Source organism: Agelaius tricolor, unplaced genomic scaffold, assembly GCF_023055355.1.
Source record: "Agelaius tricolor isolate 1412-34295 unplaced genomic scaffold, bAgeTri1.0.p SCAF_5, whole genome shotgun sequence".
NCBI lineage: Eukaryota > Metazoa > Chordata > Aves > Passeriformes > Icteridae > Agelaius > Agelaius tricolor.
The window spans coordinates 51,637,940-51,655,000 of record NW_027269265.1 but is presented as its reverse complement, the minus strand read 5'-3'; the positions used below and the strand labels follow the sequence as shown (position 1 = coordinate 51,655,000).

Sequence of the window (17,061 nt, the reverse complement as noted above, 5' to 3'; positions counted from 1 at the left end):
ATACAGGGAATTAAGATCTTCTCTAGGGGAGTTAAAATCTTTTGTATGCCTTTCCACAGATTCCCTGGGTAACTGCCAAGAGCTAAAGAGACAGACCCAATGTTGTTCTCATAGCTTTGTACAAACCAAGACAACTTTGGCCAGTGTTTTCCACTTACATCCATGAGGTCTCCAGCCCATACATCATCCTCCCAGGGTGCTTTTATATCCTCATATTGAGACAGTCCATGCAGATGAATATTTTCTTCACTGGAAGCATTAGCACTTCCAGCTTGGATATCATGGACAGGACCTGTTTCTGGGAGATAGTGACTGTTCTGAGCCAGTAACACACAGTGATCTAACCAGAAGGAGATTCATGGTATCACCACAGGTCAGCTCTTGGCCTTACTGAGGTATCCAAAGATGATTGCCCTTCCTCTCATCATGTATCATTACAACACTTTGCAAGGCCTATAACTGCTAATAATTTTACAATTCTTACTCTAGCAGGGCTCTGAGAGGGAGCCACATGTGCCTGACAGGAAGGGAGGTCTGCTGAAACTCTGGGCACAGCAGCTTGCTCTGTAGGATGGCTGTGACCCATGTTTTGCCTCAGATGATGCTCTAACAAATCAAAACCTACAGCAGTTGCAAAGCCAGGATGCTTCTCAGCTGTCTGGCAGACTTTGTCAGTCAGCCTTGGTGTGAGGAGGGTTCAGTCATGGGTGTCAGCTCAACTGGGAAGTTTCTTCTAAGACTTACTAAGACTTTTGTCTTTGTTCACTCTGTGAATTGCATTGGGATGTTTTTAGAGACTGGTCACACCCTGTGGGAAATACCAAAGGACATTTTCTCATCTCTCTCTATTTTCTCATTTATTGTATCCTTTGTGACACAAGAGATATTAATGAAAAAAATCTTTGTTCCTCAAAGCTACCCAACTCTCATTCCTTAGCAAATTTATAATTTGGTTTTTGTGTCACAAAAAGCAATTCATTATTGTGCAAGTGGTATTGATGTCATTATTAGAGCATTATGACTTCACTGAGGAGTAAGCAGCAGGAACAGGTGAGCTCCTGAGACTGAAATGGTTGTTTTTATGCAAAAATCCTGAGAATGAAGGGAAAGAACAAAGGAAGAATAATACCAAAGAATTGTGATATATGTTGGGCATAGTTTCTATGTAGACCCTTTCTACCCTGGTATCTCAAATCAAGATATTTAAGCTTGAAACTGTCAATGTATTTTTTAAAACCCAAACCCTTTTTTTTAGTTTACAGAGGGAAAGACTAATTTGTGGTTCAGTAACAGACATGTTTTCTGTTCATGCCTCCTTCTCTAAATGTCTTCTTCCTTGATTTTCATGTTGTTTTCCTTCCATTTGGAAGCTGTGATTGCCCTAGGATTGCTAAGGGTTAATGGAGGAGCTTAGCCCTGAGTTCTTACCTAGTTCAGATATTAGGTTTGGACTGCAGTGTATTTCAAGTGAGGTCCGTTCTCTCCACCAGGTATTGCCCATTTTCAATTAAGGAGGGGGGGAAGAATAGCTTGGGAGAAGATAAATTAAGTAATAAGAAGATAAAGTAGGGTGAGGAAGATAGAATAAAGGCACAAAATAGGAAAGAACAAGAATATCAGAAAAGGGAAAAACGTTTTAGGTGGCAGAAAAACAGGAAAGGAGGGTGAAGGGTGCATGGAGAGCTGTCTTTGCTTTAGGCAGACTGCCTGGGGGAGGTAACTTTCCCCTCCAGTAAGGGCTGTAACGTTTCCTTGTAGTACCAATTCAGTTCAGTGGGAACTGAACTGCTCAGAGGGTGGTTTGGGCATTGCAAGGGTCAATGGCAGCCAAGTTCACCACTCCTGCTGGTTATAGTAGGAAGTTTGTGCTAGAATTAAAGTTGCCACCTAGCTGTGAAAGCATAGCAGAGAGACTGGTCACTGACTTGGCTGAAAACAGGTTGTGCATTATAGGGAGGGAAATTTTGGATGAGACTGTGGAGTTAATCCCAGTCCAGAGAACAGGTATTACTGATGGAGTCTGGTAACAATGCTCTCAGGAGTCTCTGCAGGCACTCTCTCAAGGCAGGAATCTTTAAACATTTTATTAGGCTTTCCAGTTCATCAGAACTGACGTGGCTCTGTAAGGACATAATTATCTGTTTTACTGGAAGGGAGTAGGCAAATTGCCACAAAGCAGGCTGTAACTCCTAAACAAAAGTTCAGCTGTACTATACCTCTTGACATGTGGGCAAGCTCCCTCAAAGCACTCAGAAAAGCAAATTAATGTGTTAAGCTAACTTATTAATGGCTAAAGTCATTCTGTTGCAGCTACTGTTAAGAGAAAAATAAGTAGACACATCAATTATTATATTTATGAAAGTTTGTGTTTATTGTATTTTTTCAAAAACATGAGTTTGCTTTAGCTGCCTGTAGCTCTTCCCTGTTGTGACTTCCTGTTATGCCTCCAGGTCTCTACCCTGTGGAGCAGACCAAAGGAGTAGTATTTTCCAATATTTTCCAGATCCTAGATCAGTGGAATTTCAAGAGGAAGGTAATCTGCATGAAAAACTCAATCAGAACTCAAGTAGATTACAAAGCATAGTGATAATGCCAGGAGAGGGCTTGGGAACCTACATTCAGAGGTTCCCTTCTCAAGTCATCAGACACCACATGTAAACTCTTCTTCTGGGTTCAATGATATTCACCTTCCACAGAAGGAGAGGAAGGCATCTGTTCTTGGAATGTGCTAACTGATGGACACTGTGTATTAGAAAGCAGGAGGTTTTCTTGAAGCTATAAAGCAATTAAAATGTTCTGTGTTGCCTTGACTTTTCAGGGGCTTGCTCCAAGCCTCACTCCTCAACCCACTCCCATTCACAGCTTTTAGTGAAAAAAACCAACTTCCACTTTGCAGTAGTGGGACTGAGAGTGGGTGCTTCCAAATTGTTGGGATGCTTTAGGAAATTAAGAATAATTTTAAATTGCAGAGGGGAGGAGCAGAGGGTTTACCCTTCCCTTGCTAACACCTGTTAATGGAATTAGACATTCAGGGATGCTGTACTGTTCATTAGCCCACAGTGTGATGGCTTCCAGTGCCCCATTAAAGTCTCCAAGGTACAGTTTAATTTAAAAAGTGTAAGTATGCCATAAACAGGGGGGAAGATGGTCCATAAGGAATATTCTGTCATTGGAGCTTCTTGCAATGATAAAGATCTCTTAGGAAACATCTACTTGGTAGCAGCACTTTTTTTAGTCAGGATGCTGAACCTTGCCTGGCACGAGCAGCAGATCCCATGTTGCCATCACCTAATTTCTCATATTTGCCTGTCATCTTTAGTTTTTGATCCTGATAAATGGTTTGTGGAAGTTTCAGGCAAAATTGATATGATGATTCTACCATTTGGGCTCATTAAATTGCCAGTTTGAGGGCTATCCTAGTCAAATTAGTGAAACCAGGTCTGGAGCAAAGCACAAATTATGGCTAAGTAAGGGTTTCAGAGGAATTCTTTACATTTACAAATAAAACAGAATTCTGCATTTTTAGAGCAGGTTTGTTAGATGGTTTATGAGGCAATGCAGAATTTGTGTGACGTGATTATTTTTGGATTTGTTTTTAACAGTATGTCACAATACTTGAGAAATTTTGGTTTTCATTGCTTTGTGAAGAATAATTTGCAAATAATGTAACGTGGAATGCTCTCACTCAAGCCCAAGGGATGTGATTCTGACCCTACAAAGGTTCAATAAAGTTGCAGGCTGTCAGACTCATTTGAAGGCTATGAAATAACTTTCTATATAACAATAACATTTACTTTAGGTTTTGTCTCCCTAGTTTAGGTTTTTTCTCTTGTTTCTTTGTCTCTGTTTTATTTTTTCCCTTTATTTTTGGGATGCAGTGGTGCATGGGTGGGTGAGTTTTTTGGGGTGATAGAAGTCTTTTCTTACGGGCACCTCTGTAAATGACTGAACACTTTTCTGCCACGTTCACATTGTTTGCATTTTTTCTGCATATGCTGGGATGATACCAGCATCACCTGCTTTAAAATATTCATCCAAAATAAGCTTTAAAGGAAAATTGAAAAATAGAAAAGTCAGTTGATATCACCATATATATCATAGTCTCAGCGGCATGGGAAGGAGCACACTTATATCAGTAAATTTGACATATCTTGAGAAACTGTCTTTAGGAACTCAGTTTATCTTTAGTTGAAAGCAAACCACTTTGTTCTACTTGACATTTAATGAGGCTTTGAAATGTAACATTTAAATAATCACTCCTTTTAAATGTTGATGATGATGATTTTTATCAAGCTTTGACATACTTTTCTTTCCTTCCCCTCCTCCCCCTTTTCCGATTTTTGGGTTTTGGAAAAGTGGACTCTCAAAACCAGCAGCACAAAAGCACACTATATTTTTTTAATGTGTGAAATCAGTCTCCCATCTTTTTGAGGGTGTCTTCAGCTTATTTTTATGTTGAACAAAAAAGCAAGTCTTGGAAAATTAATGTTACACATGCATGCTAACAGCTACTGTTCTCCTTACGCCGTGTTTATCTCTCTTATTTTTCTCACATAAAGTGTTAATAAGTGATTTAGATTGAACACAGTAAAAGTATTGAACTGGTGTGTGGAAAACATTAACAAAACTGCTTACTCTCTGTGGAATGTACAGTCCTAGAAAGCTTGGCCAGCATTAGCAGGCTGCCTTTTTTGTCCCAAGCAATCCCTTTTCCAGTCGGAACAGGCAGTTCTGTAACAGTCCTGTAATCTTGATAACATAACGCTAACAATAACAATGAGACACTGGAGGAATTTAGGGAGCTTCAGTGTAGAAAAAATGTTACCAACCAGGGGGAAAAAGAATCTCTGTTTAATCTGGGAAAATTGATACAAGGCAGCAGAGAAGGACAAGTAGACCTGGAGTCTGTGGTCAGCATGATTTACTCTGCCTCTGGAGCTGCAGTCTGCAGATTTTCTGACTGTGTTTGTGGCAGAACTGCTTGGAATAAAGTGGTTTAGAGAATGTCCTTTGACTGTGATAGGTCAGTTAGTGTAGGGATTTTTGTGTGTTGTCAGCCCCCAGCTTGTTTTGCAGCATCACATTACAGCGCCTTCTCAAGCAGTCTGGACTTCCTGTGGGTTTGAGTAAACAAGAAATTTCGTAACACTCCTTATTTTTGCATTAGCTGTGCTGTTAATGGTCATAAAAGTTGGTAGCTCTGGTCAGACCCTGGGTGGCAGTGCTGTAAACCATGGTAGATATTTTAGTTTATAAACTGAGCAGCATCTTAGAAACCACCCAGACTGGTGCCAGCAGAGCCACAGAATCCTTCATAAATGACTCCTGTAGCATCAGGTGGAGTAAATACTGTTCCTTTTCTTTCTCAAGGGACTTTGCTGGCATTTTAGGAATCTTATCATGCCATGAAAATACATTCCTCCCTCATTTTGCAAAATATTTCTCAAGGGATTACAATGACAGAAAAAATGGCCACTAAGAGCTGTGCTTTACACTGGGATACAGTCAATGGAGGGGCTAATGATATCCCAATTATATTAGGGATTCCTGCTTTTGCATCCCTTGGACGGCATCCTGGCCTTTACCCATATCATCATGTTCTCCCTTCAGTCACAGCATGACATTGCTGTTAAGACGGCAGAATGAAGGTAAAATAAATCATGGTACTGGGCTGTTTCTTTGCCAGTGAGCAGCAATGTCACAGAAGTGAGACCCATCTTTCGGGCACACAACTTTATACACAGGGCTGAAATTAAATTCACTGCTTTTGGGATTACCAAATAGTTAAAAAAACAACTAGAAATTGATAAAGATTCTTTATATTACCTGAGGTTTTAAAAGTGTCCTAAGACAGCTTTACTTAAAGAATCCTGAGGCCAACAGAGAAAACTGCTTGTGATATTTTCATATCACAAGCAGATTTGAAAATTATATTCAAAAATCCATCATTGAATAATTTTCACTGTTAGAAAATATTTCCATAATAGAGTTGCACTTTAAAGGTGAGAAAGCTTTTTTTATTCCTTGGGATAGCTGTGGTGTGGTCAAACTTCCAGTCACAGCTATGGTGTTTGCAAGTATCACACAGTGCTGTTGCTGGGATCTCCACATACTCTGATGGATGGAAGAACCACACCAAACCTGTGAACTTGATATCAAGCTTGTTCATCAGACAGGCCAGCACCTGAAGCACACACCTACTTCTCATAAGTTACTTCCATTTATAGCACTGGGCTGCAATAAACTTGGCTGTGGATGTGCAATAGCAGCAGTAGAGGGTTTTGTTTTTCAGGATCATCACTACACTGATTGCATTTTATAGAGTGAAAAGCAACCTGGAGTTGTGCCTTTACACAGAATAGTAGCTCAAGGAGTTAATTGTCATTTGGGCTTGCTGAAGCTTAATTGACTTTTCTTCTCACAGATATCCACATTTCTAGAAAGCAGAAATGACCATGACTGCCAACAAGAACAGCAGTGTCAGCAGCAGAGCTGGAGGGAGTAAAGTGCCTCAGGACACTCTGGATAGGTAAGTGGAGAACTGCAGGATTTGTAGATTTTGAGTAAGGTCTGTCTGTGTTTGGAACAAGATGTCTGTTCAAGGCTAAGCAACCTCTGTTCTGACAGAAAGAGAGCTTTGCTGGGCTGAGGGAAGTTTTTTGTAGGGAGTGGAGGACCCAAGGTGTGAAGAAAGGTTTCTTATTGAGCAATTGCTGCTCATGGGCTGGTTATGATGGGAGTGATTGCAAGGAAGGACCTGTGTGGAAGGTGCTGTGCTGATCTCAGAAATTTTGGGCTGAATTCCTCAGCCATGTGATTGCATGCCAGCTCTCCTGCACTGCCAATGTCCAGTTGGTGTTTTGTGTTGGTTTGTGTCACGTTTCCTCTGCTGTTTCTGCCTTCACAAACCATGGTCAGACCATCTCCTGTTGCACGTCAGGCAGTGGGTGGGAAAGGGCTGAATGTAAAGTAAAGAGCTCATCTCTGTTGCTTTGCTTATTTGTCCTTTCTGTAGCATTAAAATAATTTGCAAAGTAGATTACCTCTGTAATTCACAGTTAGGGGAAAGGCTACACTTTTAAAAATGTGCAGTCAAAGAAAGATGCAGACAACCAGCATAACATCTTAGCATAACATCCATTCTGTTGTTTTTTTTTTTTAATTAGGTGTATTATGCTGTGGTAGAGCTCAGCAGTGGTGGGCTCCATATCCTTGTACACTTGCCAGTTTGTGTGTTTGCCATCTCCTAGTACAAAATAGTAAAAAGATAAAATAATGAGGGCCGGGGGGCTTAAGGAATTTCTAGAGAGATATTAATACATAGACATTAATAACAGTTCCCTAATGATTTCTGGAGCTCTCAAGTTGTTTATTGTCCTTCCACCAGTGCAGACAGATTGGTGCTGGGAACTTGGGTCTAGACTTTGGCGAACTTTGGACAAGTCTCTTATTTCAAAATAATTTCCATTCTGAATAGCTTAGAAAGTACTGTGGGATACTAAGTTATTGGATAGTAACTGTCAAATAAACTGTCTTTCCTTATCATCATCATCTGTTTCAATTAGAATTTTTCAGGAAGAGATTTTTCTAAGTACAAGTAAGAGCCTGAAGCTAAGGACAATCTTTAGGTGCACTTGCTCAACAAGGGATGAGATGACTAGGCGGTCATGCACCATTTCTCCATCCATTATTTTGCCTTATGTAATCTTCACCTGTCTCTGAGAAACCCTGCAAGAGGATGTTATCTGAGCCAACCATGAGCATTCTTCCTTTGAGTCAGACTGAAAATCAATGTTGGAAGTGCGGGCATCGTAAAAGTTTAAAGCTTGCAAAACTTATTGTAAACATGTTCAAAGATTCACTTAAACTGAACAGTCTCTGTCTCTATTGTGGGACTTGACTGGGCATTTGGAAACCTGCAAATGCACTTTATAATCTGTGATAGCAGTTTCAGTTAGTGCTGATACTGGCATAACACAGGTGTAGCAGTCTCTTGGTTGCTAAGATATATTTTCAAGAGTTATTTTCTTGTCAGTCTTAGTTTTGGTGGGGTTTATTGTTTCAAGGTTGTTCAGTTGATGGTCTTAAAGGTATTTTCCAACATCAATGATTCTGTGATTCTAAGATGCAAGGTGTGATTGAGGGATATGGTGACATCAGCTGGTTCAACATTTTGTGATTGCTTATAGGTCAGAAGCAAAGGTCAGTAAAGTCTCTAGAAGTCCTTCTAATTACTTTGGCTGTGATTCAGAACTCTATAGATCACAGATTTAAATTTTAATAATAAAAATCCTCAGTGGAAAGAAGGTGCCTCCACATAAACATCCATCCAGCTGCATGCTTTGCAGGCATTAAGATTCTTGCAGTAACTAAAATTCCCTTGGTCCTCACCAGAGTGGGAATTAACTGTCATGAATCACCAGAGCCATTTTTCCACCAGAGTCGTTTGAATGGCACTTCAGGAAATGAGGGAAAGACAGAGAACAGAGCAAGGACATTATTGGGGAAGATAACTGTGAATTTCACCTGAGAATCTGGCTGTGGGATTCATGGGTTTCTGCTGTGAGCACAGGAGGGGAAAAAGAACTCTTGGATCTGAAGAAAGTGAAGTGCTTTAAATAAAACCACTAATGCATTTTTTAAAAGTTACCTGAAATTCATTCACCACTTGTTAAAAACTGAGATTTTTTTTTTGTGTGTTAGGAGAGAAAACTTGACTGTGCTCTGAATGGGAAAATTGTAGAATGATGACAAGGGTGGTTGAAGGTAGGAAACATTTTCACTACAAGACAAGAGTAGATTTATTGTGACTCTTCATCCTAGAAGGGAAAAGATTGAAGGGAAAGAGGAGTATCTGAAATGATATATGGAACAGAGACGATAAATAGGGAAAAATACTCTTTCCATTTAAGAACTAACACAAATCCAATGAAACCAGAAGACAACAGGTCAAGAATCAGTTGAAAAAAAGGCATTTTTCAGCAGCATGTTTTTAAACCATTAAACTTACTCTTATGTGATGCTGCAATCAGACAAATCCATGGAAGAAAAAAATCTTCCAAAGCCTTTTAGTCACAGAAATAAAATCTCTGAGTCAACAGACTTAAGCTGGTTAAGTTGTGCTGCACATTCTTATTCTCTTCTCCAGGCACCTGCTAACTCTCATGGTCAGTGACTGAACCTTGGACCAGGAATGCTTTTCTGGTCCAAGCCAGAGGGAACATTCTGATGTTGTTTGGAACAAGAGTCAGTTACAGGAAGCAAATTGGAGAAATTGCAGAAGGGTTGTTATGCTTACAAAAGGAGACTCTGGCTTTCAGTGAGCTTCCAGAGTACAACTTTAATCCTTCCTTGTGAGTCACTGAGGTGAATGCCAAGGAATGGAAGGATAGGAAAGCACCTTGGGTGTAGCTGGAAGTGACTTCTTAGCAATTCTGGTAGGAAGCAGCTCTAGGAAATCTTCTTAATCCTTCAGCAGGGGACAAAGGAGCCCATAGCATGATTGCAGCTGGTGCACTACCATGACCTTGTTGCATCAAATGAGTTTGATTTCACCATAGTTATGAGGATCAGTGTAACTCTGAGGAAACCTTAGGAGAACAGAAGTCACAGGAAGGCATAGTGGTGTTTGTAGCTCTCTTTCCTTACAATGTGGCTTCCTTTTCCTCAGCAAATGATTTAATTTTTATCTGGAGTATTTGGGTTTTGTCAGAAACTCTATTATTTGTATTTGTCCAACACTTGTGTTTTTTCCAGTGCAATCAAAGGTTCATGTAGAAATGGCACTACTGTCTTTGAGTTAATACAGTACAGTGTAGAGGTGATTTTTAAAACAGGCCAATAATTATGTCTATGAAGTCATAGTCTATGAAGTCATGCTCTAGATAGAAAAATGCAGCTTTCAAACTTGTAGGCTGTGTAGTATAACAGATACAAAAAGTAAAAAAAATCCTGAACAAAAGATTTACATATTAATATATCATTATATCTTAAAATTGCAGCTCAGTTTGAGATGCTAGATGCAACAAGGACCAGTCCAGACCTGAAAAATATTTAGAGTTGTGTGGCTGCATAACTTCTGTAAATAATTCTTAATGTCTTTGGCTAATATGCCATCTCTTAACTCTGCATCTCAAGGCATTTTATACACTTGAGCCTTCTCAAATGCTGCACATTTGTGTAGCATGTAACTGAAGCATAGGGAGGGTTCGTTTAGAGAGGACCCCATTGATTCAGTTTTTTATCTGAGTTTATTGTCTGAGGCATAAATAACATCAGATTTTGAAGATACAGACTTCTTCCAGTGTATTTGTAAATGGCAGAATTTCTCTTTGCCTGTAAAATTTTCTGTGGTGCTAGGTGTCCTTATGTATGGGTCCCAACTTGGAGAACAGAAGAGGGCTTTGGAAAGCTCAAAAACATTTTACAAAAACAATTGCAGTGAACAAAAATTAAGTTTGCTGCAGATAAATGTTTTACTAGCATGGTGACTTTGGTAGAATATATAGAGGGACTGCTGTGATGAGCAAGAGCAAACATTCAAACAAACTTTCAAATGTAGTGTCTCTGAGTTTGATTTGGGAAGATAGCCAAGGCAGAAACCAACCCTGATTCCAGTTGTGGAAAAGGACTATGTCTGAGGAAAACTGTTCTCAGAGGCTGTGTGTCCAAGGAAAGCTGTGCCACTGGAATCACAGGTGTTTTGTCACAGTCTGGATTTTGTGATGTGGACTGTTGTCTTTCCACCCAAGCTCCACAGGAAAGGTGGTGTCCTCACCAGAGGATGTTGGTGGAGGATGTTCTCCAGCTGAGCAATCATGATTATTGGCACAATTAACTGGGGGTGCTGATGTCAGGGGGTGCTATAGCAAGACACCAGAGATTTGTGCAAAGAAATGATTACATCTGCAATTTGCCGCAAGCGCCAAGTTACAAAGTGTCTTTTCAAATAAGGCTCATAAAACTTCTTTCTAAATACTTTTAGTTGAATCTTTGGACCAAATACACTCTTACTTAGTTAAAACTGAAATCTGATATCATGAGTTGGATCTCGCTTGGGAAGAACTGAGCTGAGTACCACCAACCTCTAAATATAGGCTTTGGTTTTTATCTCTCAGCATCATGTGAGGACATTAATGATGTCACTGAGAGTTTGTCACCCCCATTAGCCTAACCTGCTGAGATATGTTTGCACTGGCTTTGTGGCTCAGAACTTTTTCCTTCTCCAGAATTTAAGTTAATAGGACAGAAATTTAATTGGTGGAGCTACCTGACCTCCAGTGAAGGCAATAGAGAAGCACCACAGAGTCTGGACTAATGTAACTACAGACACCCCAGGAATGTTTCAGGTGGATTGCTTATAATGCTTTAAGTATCAAATAAAAGAATGACTTAGATTTCTTAACCAAGTAAGCCCATGGGTTGGTTACTAGAAATATTGTTTTGGGTTGGTTTCCTGTCTCCACCATGTACACAGGTTCATGCTCAGCCATTTCACATGCATGTCAAGGTCCTATGTTTTATTACTGCATTTCTCTCAAGGCAGAAACAATCCTCGAAAAGTCTTAGAAACTAAGAGAACTTCTAGAAAAATCTTAGTTGAAGGAAGACTTTGTGCCTGTGCTTCAGCCTTAAAATTCTGAGATGTGTGATCACTTCCAAAATCAGTCATACTCAAGCCAAGCTCATTCAGTTTTATATTAAATGTATTTATTTATTTTAAAGTGAAATTAATTCTTGGTCCACATTACTAAATCCAACTAAAATACTTTGTTTCCCTTGAAAGGATTATGTGGTTATGGGCTGGGCACATGTCTAGAAATATTTTGCCTTAGGAATTGACACCTCCAGAATTCTTAAATAAAAGAATGTGTAGATACATCCAGTGCTGGAGTTAAGCAGTGCTCTGCTGTCAGTGCTTGAGTGGGGCTGGCAGTTTTTTTGCTCTGCTGGCTTGTCCTCAGAGTGCTTTATTCTCTTCCCTTTTTACAGTAAATTTTTCATTTCCAAGGTAGTCGCATGTCTTGAGGAAAACTCACCTGTTTAGGGAGAAGAGTCATCTTCAGAGAGGCAATGCCTGTGCAGGACTTGGCTCTCATTTAGAGACATCCCTTCATGGATGCAAATGTAGGGCCTTTTGTTTGTGTTATCAGATATGTAACAATATGCCTTTAATTCTTATTCATTCAATTATTCTGCTATTCCTAATTCAAGGAAAAAAAAAGGCAAATTAACCAGTGCTCCTCAGCTCTGTGTTGGACTGTAGGGACTGCCCAAATTTGTCAGGTCATTCATGCAGATGTGATCCAGTCTGCCTGCACTGACAATGAATTATCCTGTGACTAATGCAGAAGAGCTGTGTTCGCATCCAGGGTGGATGACTCCAGGGGCAGGAAGGGGAGGACAACCCTGAACAACTCCCTCACCATCAGTTACAGAGCCTTGGGAGGGAGATAACTCTGCATCCACCACAGTGGAGCCCTGGTCCTACTGTAAAAAAATTATTACCAGTAAGATAAACAAAATGTAATTGATTGCATTCATGTATTTCCCATGAATAGAAATTTAAAGACTGAGATTTATTTTTTTTACATACCCTGAGATTTCTGATTGGAGAGCATTGTGAAGACTGTAATAACTTGCAAATCAAAAGATGCATTTTCAGCTCTCTGTGTTGCTCTAAAGCAATGAGGTTTTGATCTTATTTGAAATCCTAATGCGTGCAATTTTCCCACTAATTTTTTGTGTGATTGCCATTGTCTTAGCACATTTATGGTAAAGTATTTTCTCATCTCTTACTCTTTCCTTGCTTAGCATGTGGAAGTATTGCTGTGAGTGATAGAAAGGCTGCTTGTTTCCCTTGTGGATGGCTGTATTTCAATTACAGGTGAAAGGCTCCATTTTAATTAAAGGTGAAATGTGCTCTCTGCCTGGGCTTACACTTAGTACACAGGAACAGGGAAAGCAGTAGGTCTAGAAGTGGTTGCTGGCTCTTTACAACTTTTGACATTTGTGCATGGTTTGGAAGGTTAGTGGATGCTGTTTTGTGCATATTTGGGCATGCAAGTTTTATCTGAGGGCTCTGAGGAGGAAGGAGTGAGAGCAGCTTGAAAAAGAGAGTCAGTTATGTATGCCTAAAGCAGGAAGCCAAGGCTTTTCTACATTTTTATTTTAAAATAAAAAATTCTGTTGCCCCATCAGTTTTGGGGTGGCCTGGACTAAAACATGTCCCAGTTTTTCCAGCCAGAGCAGCCATCAGGGACTTTGTTAGAGCAAGAGGCCAGTGGTGTGAGTTAAGCTCACATGGTCTCAGCACGTCCCAGCCTCTCCCCACTGCCTGGGCTGGGACCTCTCCCTCTGCTGTGGGAGATCTCCTGGCAGCTGAGCAGGGCTCAAGGCAATGAGGCACTCCACACTGAACTGCTGAGATGGATTTTCCTGCCAAAAGTATTTGCCTACTGCTCAGAAGTACTAGTGAGAACATTCATGAGCTCTTTATGAATTTGTGAGAGAGAAAAAAACAAATCTCCTGTAGAAAATGTTTGTTAATTCAGAAGAGAACCAAGTTTTAATATTTTGACAATGAGCTTGAGAACAGGAAGAATAGTGATTTAATAAAATTCTAAGACTAAGCAATGTGCTCAGTTATTGGAGATGTGATGAAACACAGCTTTGAAAAATTTTGTTTAAACCACTGAGATTTAGAAAACCATACAAACAAACTTCAGCCAAATAATGATGAAAACGGAATAACTGATATGAAATCTATTAGCAAATACTGTACCCTTTCCTTTACAAGCAGAAACAGCCTGAAACATGCAGCTGACAAATTTTCAGCAGCTCCATTCCCAGCAGTGCAGAGTTTCATTTGGTTCAGAGGGAAATAAGAGCTGTTGTTTACCCTGTGAGACTGGAGGTGCATTTGGGACATGAAGCTCTGGCAGCACAGCTCTGAACTGGGCCATGGGAGGTGGGAGGGCCATCAGGAACAGAAACATTTGCAGTGGGAAGGAGTCACAGTGCCGGTTCAGATGACCCTGAGGCTGGGAAGGGTTTGAATACAGGCTTTGACTGTCCTGCTGATTTCCGATGGTCGGGGCGCAATGTTCCCCTCCCTCGCTGGGCACTGACCCCGGCCTGGCAGAGCTGAGCCTGCTGCAACCTCTGCAAGTGCCTCAGCAGGGCTGCAGAAACACTCTGATGAGCACAGTGCTCTACAGACACGAGAGGAATGGTTTGTGAGATGGGGTGACAGCTTCTAGGTAGATCACGAGATAGAATTGGAGAAGTGCACCCACTTCTGGATACATCCTTTGGGCTTCCTCAAAACAGTGGGGAATTTTGCTATTCCTTTTCTATTGCTGGCTGCTTTGTTTCACTTTAATTTTAAAAGTCCATTCAGGAAGAATGCACTTGTCAGTCAAACAAATGACTTTTTCTTAGATGGAAATGTTACCAATATCTCCCTCCCATTTGCATAGGTTCCTAGGAAAACACCCCAACAAACCCTAAAATTTTGATTTGATTTTGCTTCATAAAGCTTCAGATCAAGTTGACTTTGTTATTACTTAAGAGGCTACAGGAATATTGTGAATTCCTTGTATAAGTTAATTCTCATGTCACTTGGAATTCTTTGTTTTTATATGAAGAAACTCATACCTTATCATTAAAATTACCTTTTCTATTAAGGTTTATATTTGTCAAAACCACTGGAAACTAAAAAAAAATTAGAAAGAGAAACTAACAAGTCTTATAAAAAGAGTTCTAGGTGAGAGGGTACACTAAAGAAGCATTTTAAATGCAACTATTGCAGTATGAAGACTACTTAGATTTCATCCTTATTTGCATCCTTAGACTGCAATCCTTATTTGTTTAATCACTATATTTTCAATAAGGTACTCAGGGGTACTAAGATCTGAAATAAGCTTAGATAATTTTACAGGAAATTATTACAAGAGCTTGATTTTGGAAATGTTTCTGATATCTTTCTAATGCTTTTACTGCACTGAACTGTAGTGAATAGAAGCAATGAGGAAGACACATGTAAAACACCCACAGGAGTCCCCACCTGTGCAGTATCAGAGAATCAGCACAAGTTTTTTGTGAATTTGTTTTTTGGGTGACCATAAGAGGTGAGACTGAAGTCCTCAGGGAATAGGGCATAGTAGTCATGTGCATAACATTTTTACATTATAATGCTAATATTTCAGTTTTACTGGAATGAAACTCTATTGCTTTCTGGGCCAGGGAGATGCTGACAATCTCACTGAAAAGAGCATCAAAGATGCCAGTGATGAGCATTGCAAATGATTTTTCATGTTCTGTGAATATCTGTCCATTTAGGAGCTAAGACACTCATCTCTTTACACTTGAGCTCTTGAAAAGCCACGAGTGTGGGAGAACAATTTCCTTCTGTGCCCTGATCAGTCTGGATTTGAATCAGTGGCTTAGAAATGAAAGGGTCTGTGTTGTCTTATCAGTTTCCTACACTGTTTGGTTATCCTAAAAAGATATTTTCCACTTGTACAGAGCACAACATTAAAAGAAGACATAGCAGAATTTTTGAAGATTGAATTTGAAAGGAAGATCTGAATGTAATAAGGTAGATAATATGTTTCTTCCCTGACTGGAAAAAAAAAAACCAAAACCCAAAAACATTTGCCTGGGAAAACAAAGCAAGAAGTGCACAGACTTAGCACCCTCACAGGCTTCATCCTCTAAATAACATAGCCACTATTCATCAGGCAATATTGTGTGATGAAACTGGGAATTAGCTCAGTGATGAAACTGGGAATTAGTTCAGTGCTTGATTCAGTCTCCACACTGAGCATCACCTTCAGTCCTCGAATTTGAGGAACAAACATTGACAGTAAATGGTCTTTACAAGCAAAAAAAGCTGTAAACATTTTTCTTCAAGCAGGAAAACAGGGCCCAATGGAAATACACAGCTGGCATCCAAGTTATTAAAATATATAGCTGCAAAAATGCCCAGTGTTCCTGGGAGACTTTTTTGAATTGTGACTTTTGTCGCAATTCCCATCATGCATCCTGAAGTTATTTCCATTCTGGCCAGGTCCTGTGTGTAGAACTGGCAGTGTGTCACAAGGCAATGTGTCACATTCCCTTGGCTCCAGGGATCCCTGGAGCTGTTGAGCAGCAGGCATCTGGTAGGATGGGCTTCAGTGCTGAAAGCACAACTAAATATAACCATTTTAACAGATATGATGTTCCCAATAACTAAAAAACACTGAAAAAAATGATTTATTGAGTCAATCCATAAAATTCTATTGTAGTCAATGGGAATGTCAGTTCTTGTAAGAGCCTGACTGCTTTTTTTGAGAGCCTAAATATCCTGTTTGTTATTAACCAGAGAGGAAAATTTTGCCCGGAGTGTCCATATGTTGTTCCTGAAGCTCTTTGTTAAAGCACTATTTTCATAAAGGAAATATTTTATGATTATCTTATTAATGATGAGCTTTATTGCCAATATGTGCTAGTATTTTATTGTGAGGGAGCTGTAGGAAATTGCTGAAGTATATGAGAAGTATTAATTTGTTTTCTTCTCTCTCCTTAGCTATAGAAAGAAAATGTTAGGTCTATAAAACAGGGTCACTTCAACATAGGTGATCCATAATACTGTGGCTGTAGAGCAAGTACTTTTTTGGCAAACAATTAACAGCAGCTAATAGATGGAAATGGTATTTTTCATTTTGGATTCCTAGGATAAGCCCATCATGCATCACAATTTCCTAAAAGCAAGATTTTTCCAGGTAACAACATAACTGTTTGGCTGTAAAAGCACAATTCATTGCAGTGGCAGCAGCACAGAAAGGCTTTGTGATTCAAATTCTGCTAGCTGGAAGCTCTGAAGGTCCTTTTAACAGCAAATGCAGGCAGGCAGATGAGCTGCTGGTACAGGGGACTTCAGTGCTGGGATGGGCAGTGTTGGTGACACTCAGGTGTGGGTTAATCCTCCTGTTGTCACAGTGTGGATGTCTCCAGCTGACTCACCCATTTTATTCTGCAGTGGGACACTCACCCTGACTCACCCTGACTCACCCT

General features: G+C 39.9%; 1 protein-coding gene across 6 annotated transcripts in view; it reads left to right on the top strand.

Moving 5' to 3' along the window:
• The window catches only part of DENND2B (DENN domain containing 2B), a 153,660-nt gene that overhangs the window by 59,649 nt on the left and 76,950 nt on the right, over positions 1–17,061 (top strand). For all 6 annotated transcript variants that reach the window (XM_071427929.1, XM_071427928.1, XM_071427932.1 and 3 more), the window contains one exon: positions 6,425–6,529. In XM_071427929.1, coding sequence (XP_071284030.1) covers positions 6,450–6,529 — 80 coding nt within the window. In that variant the 5' untranslated portion in view covers positions 6,425–6,449. The remainder of the gene's footprint in view (positions 1–6,424; positions 6,530–17,061) is intronic.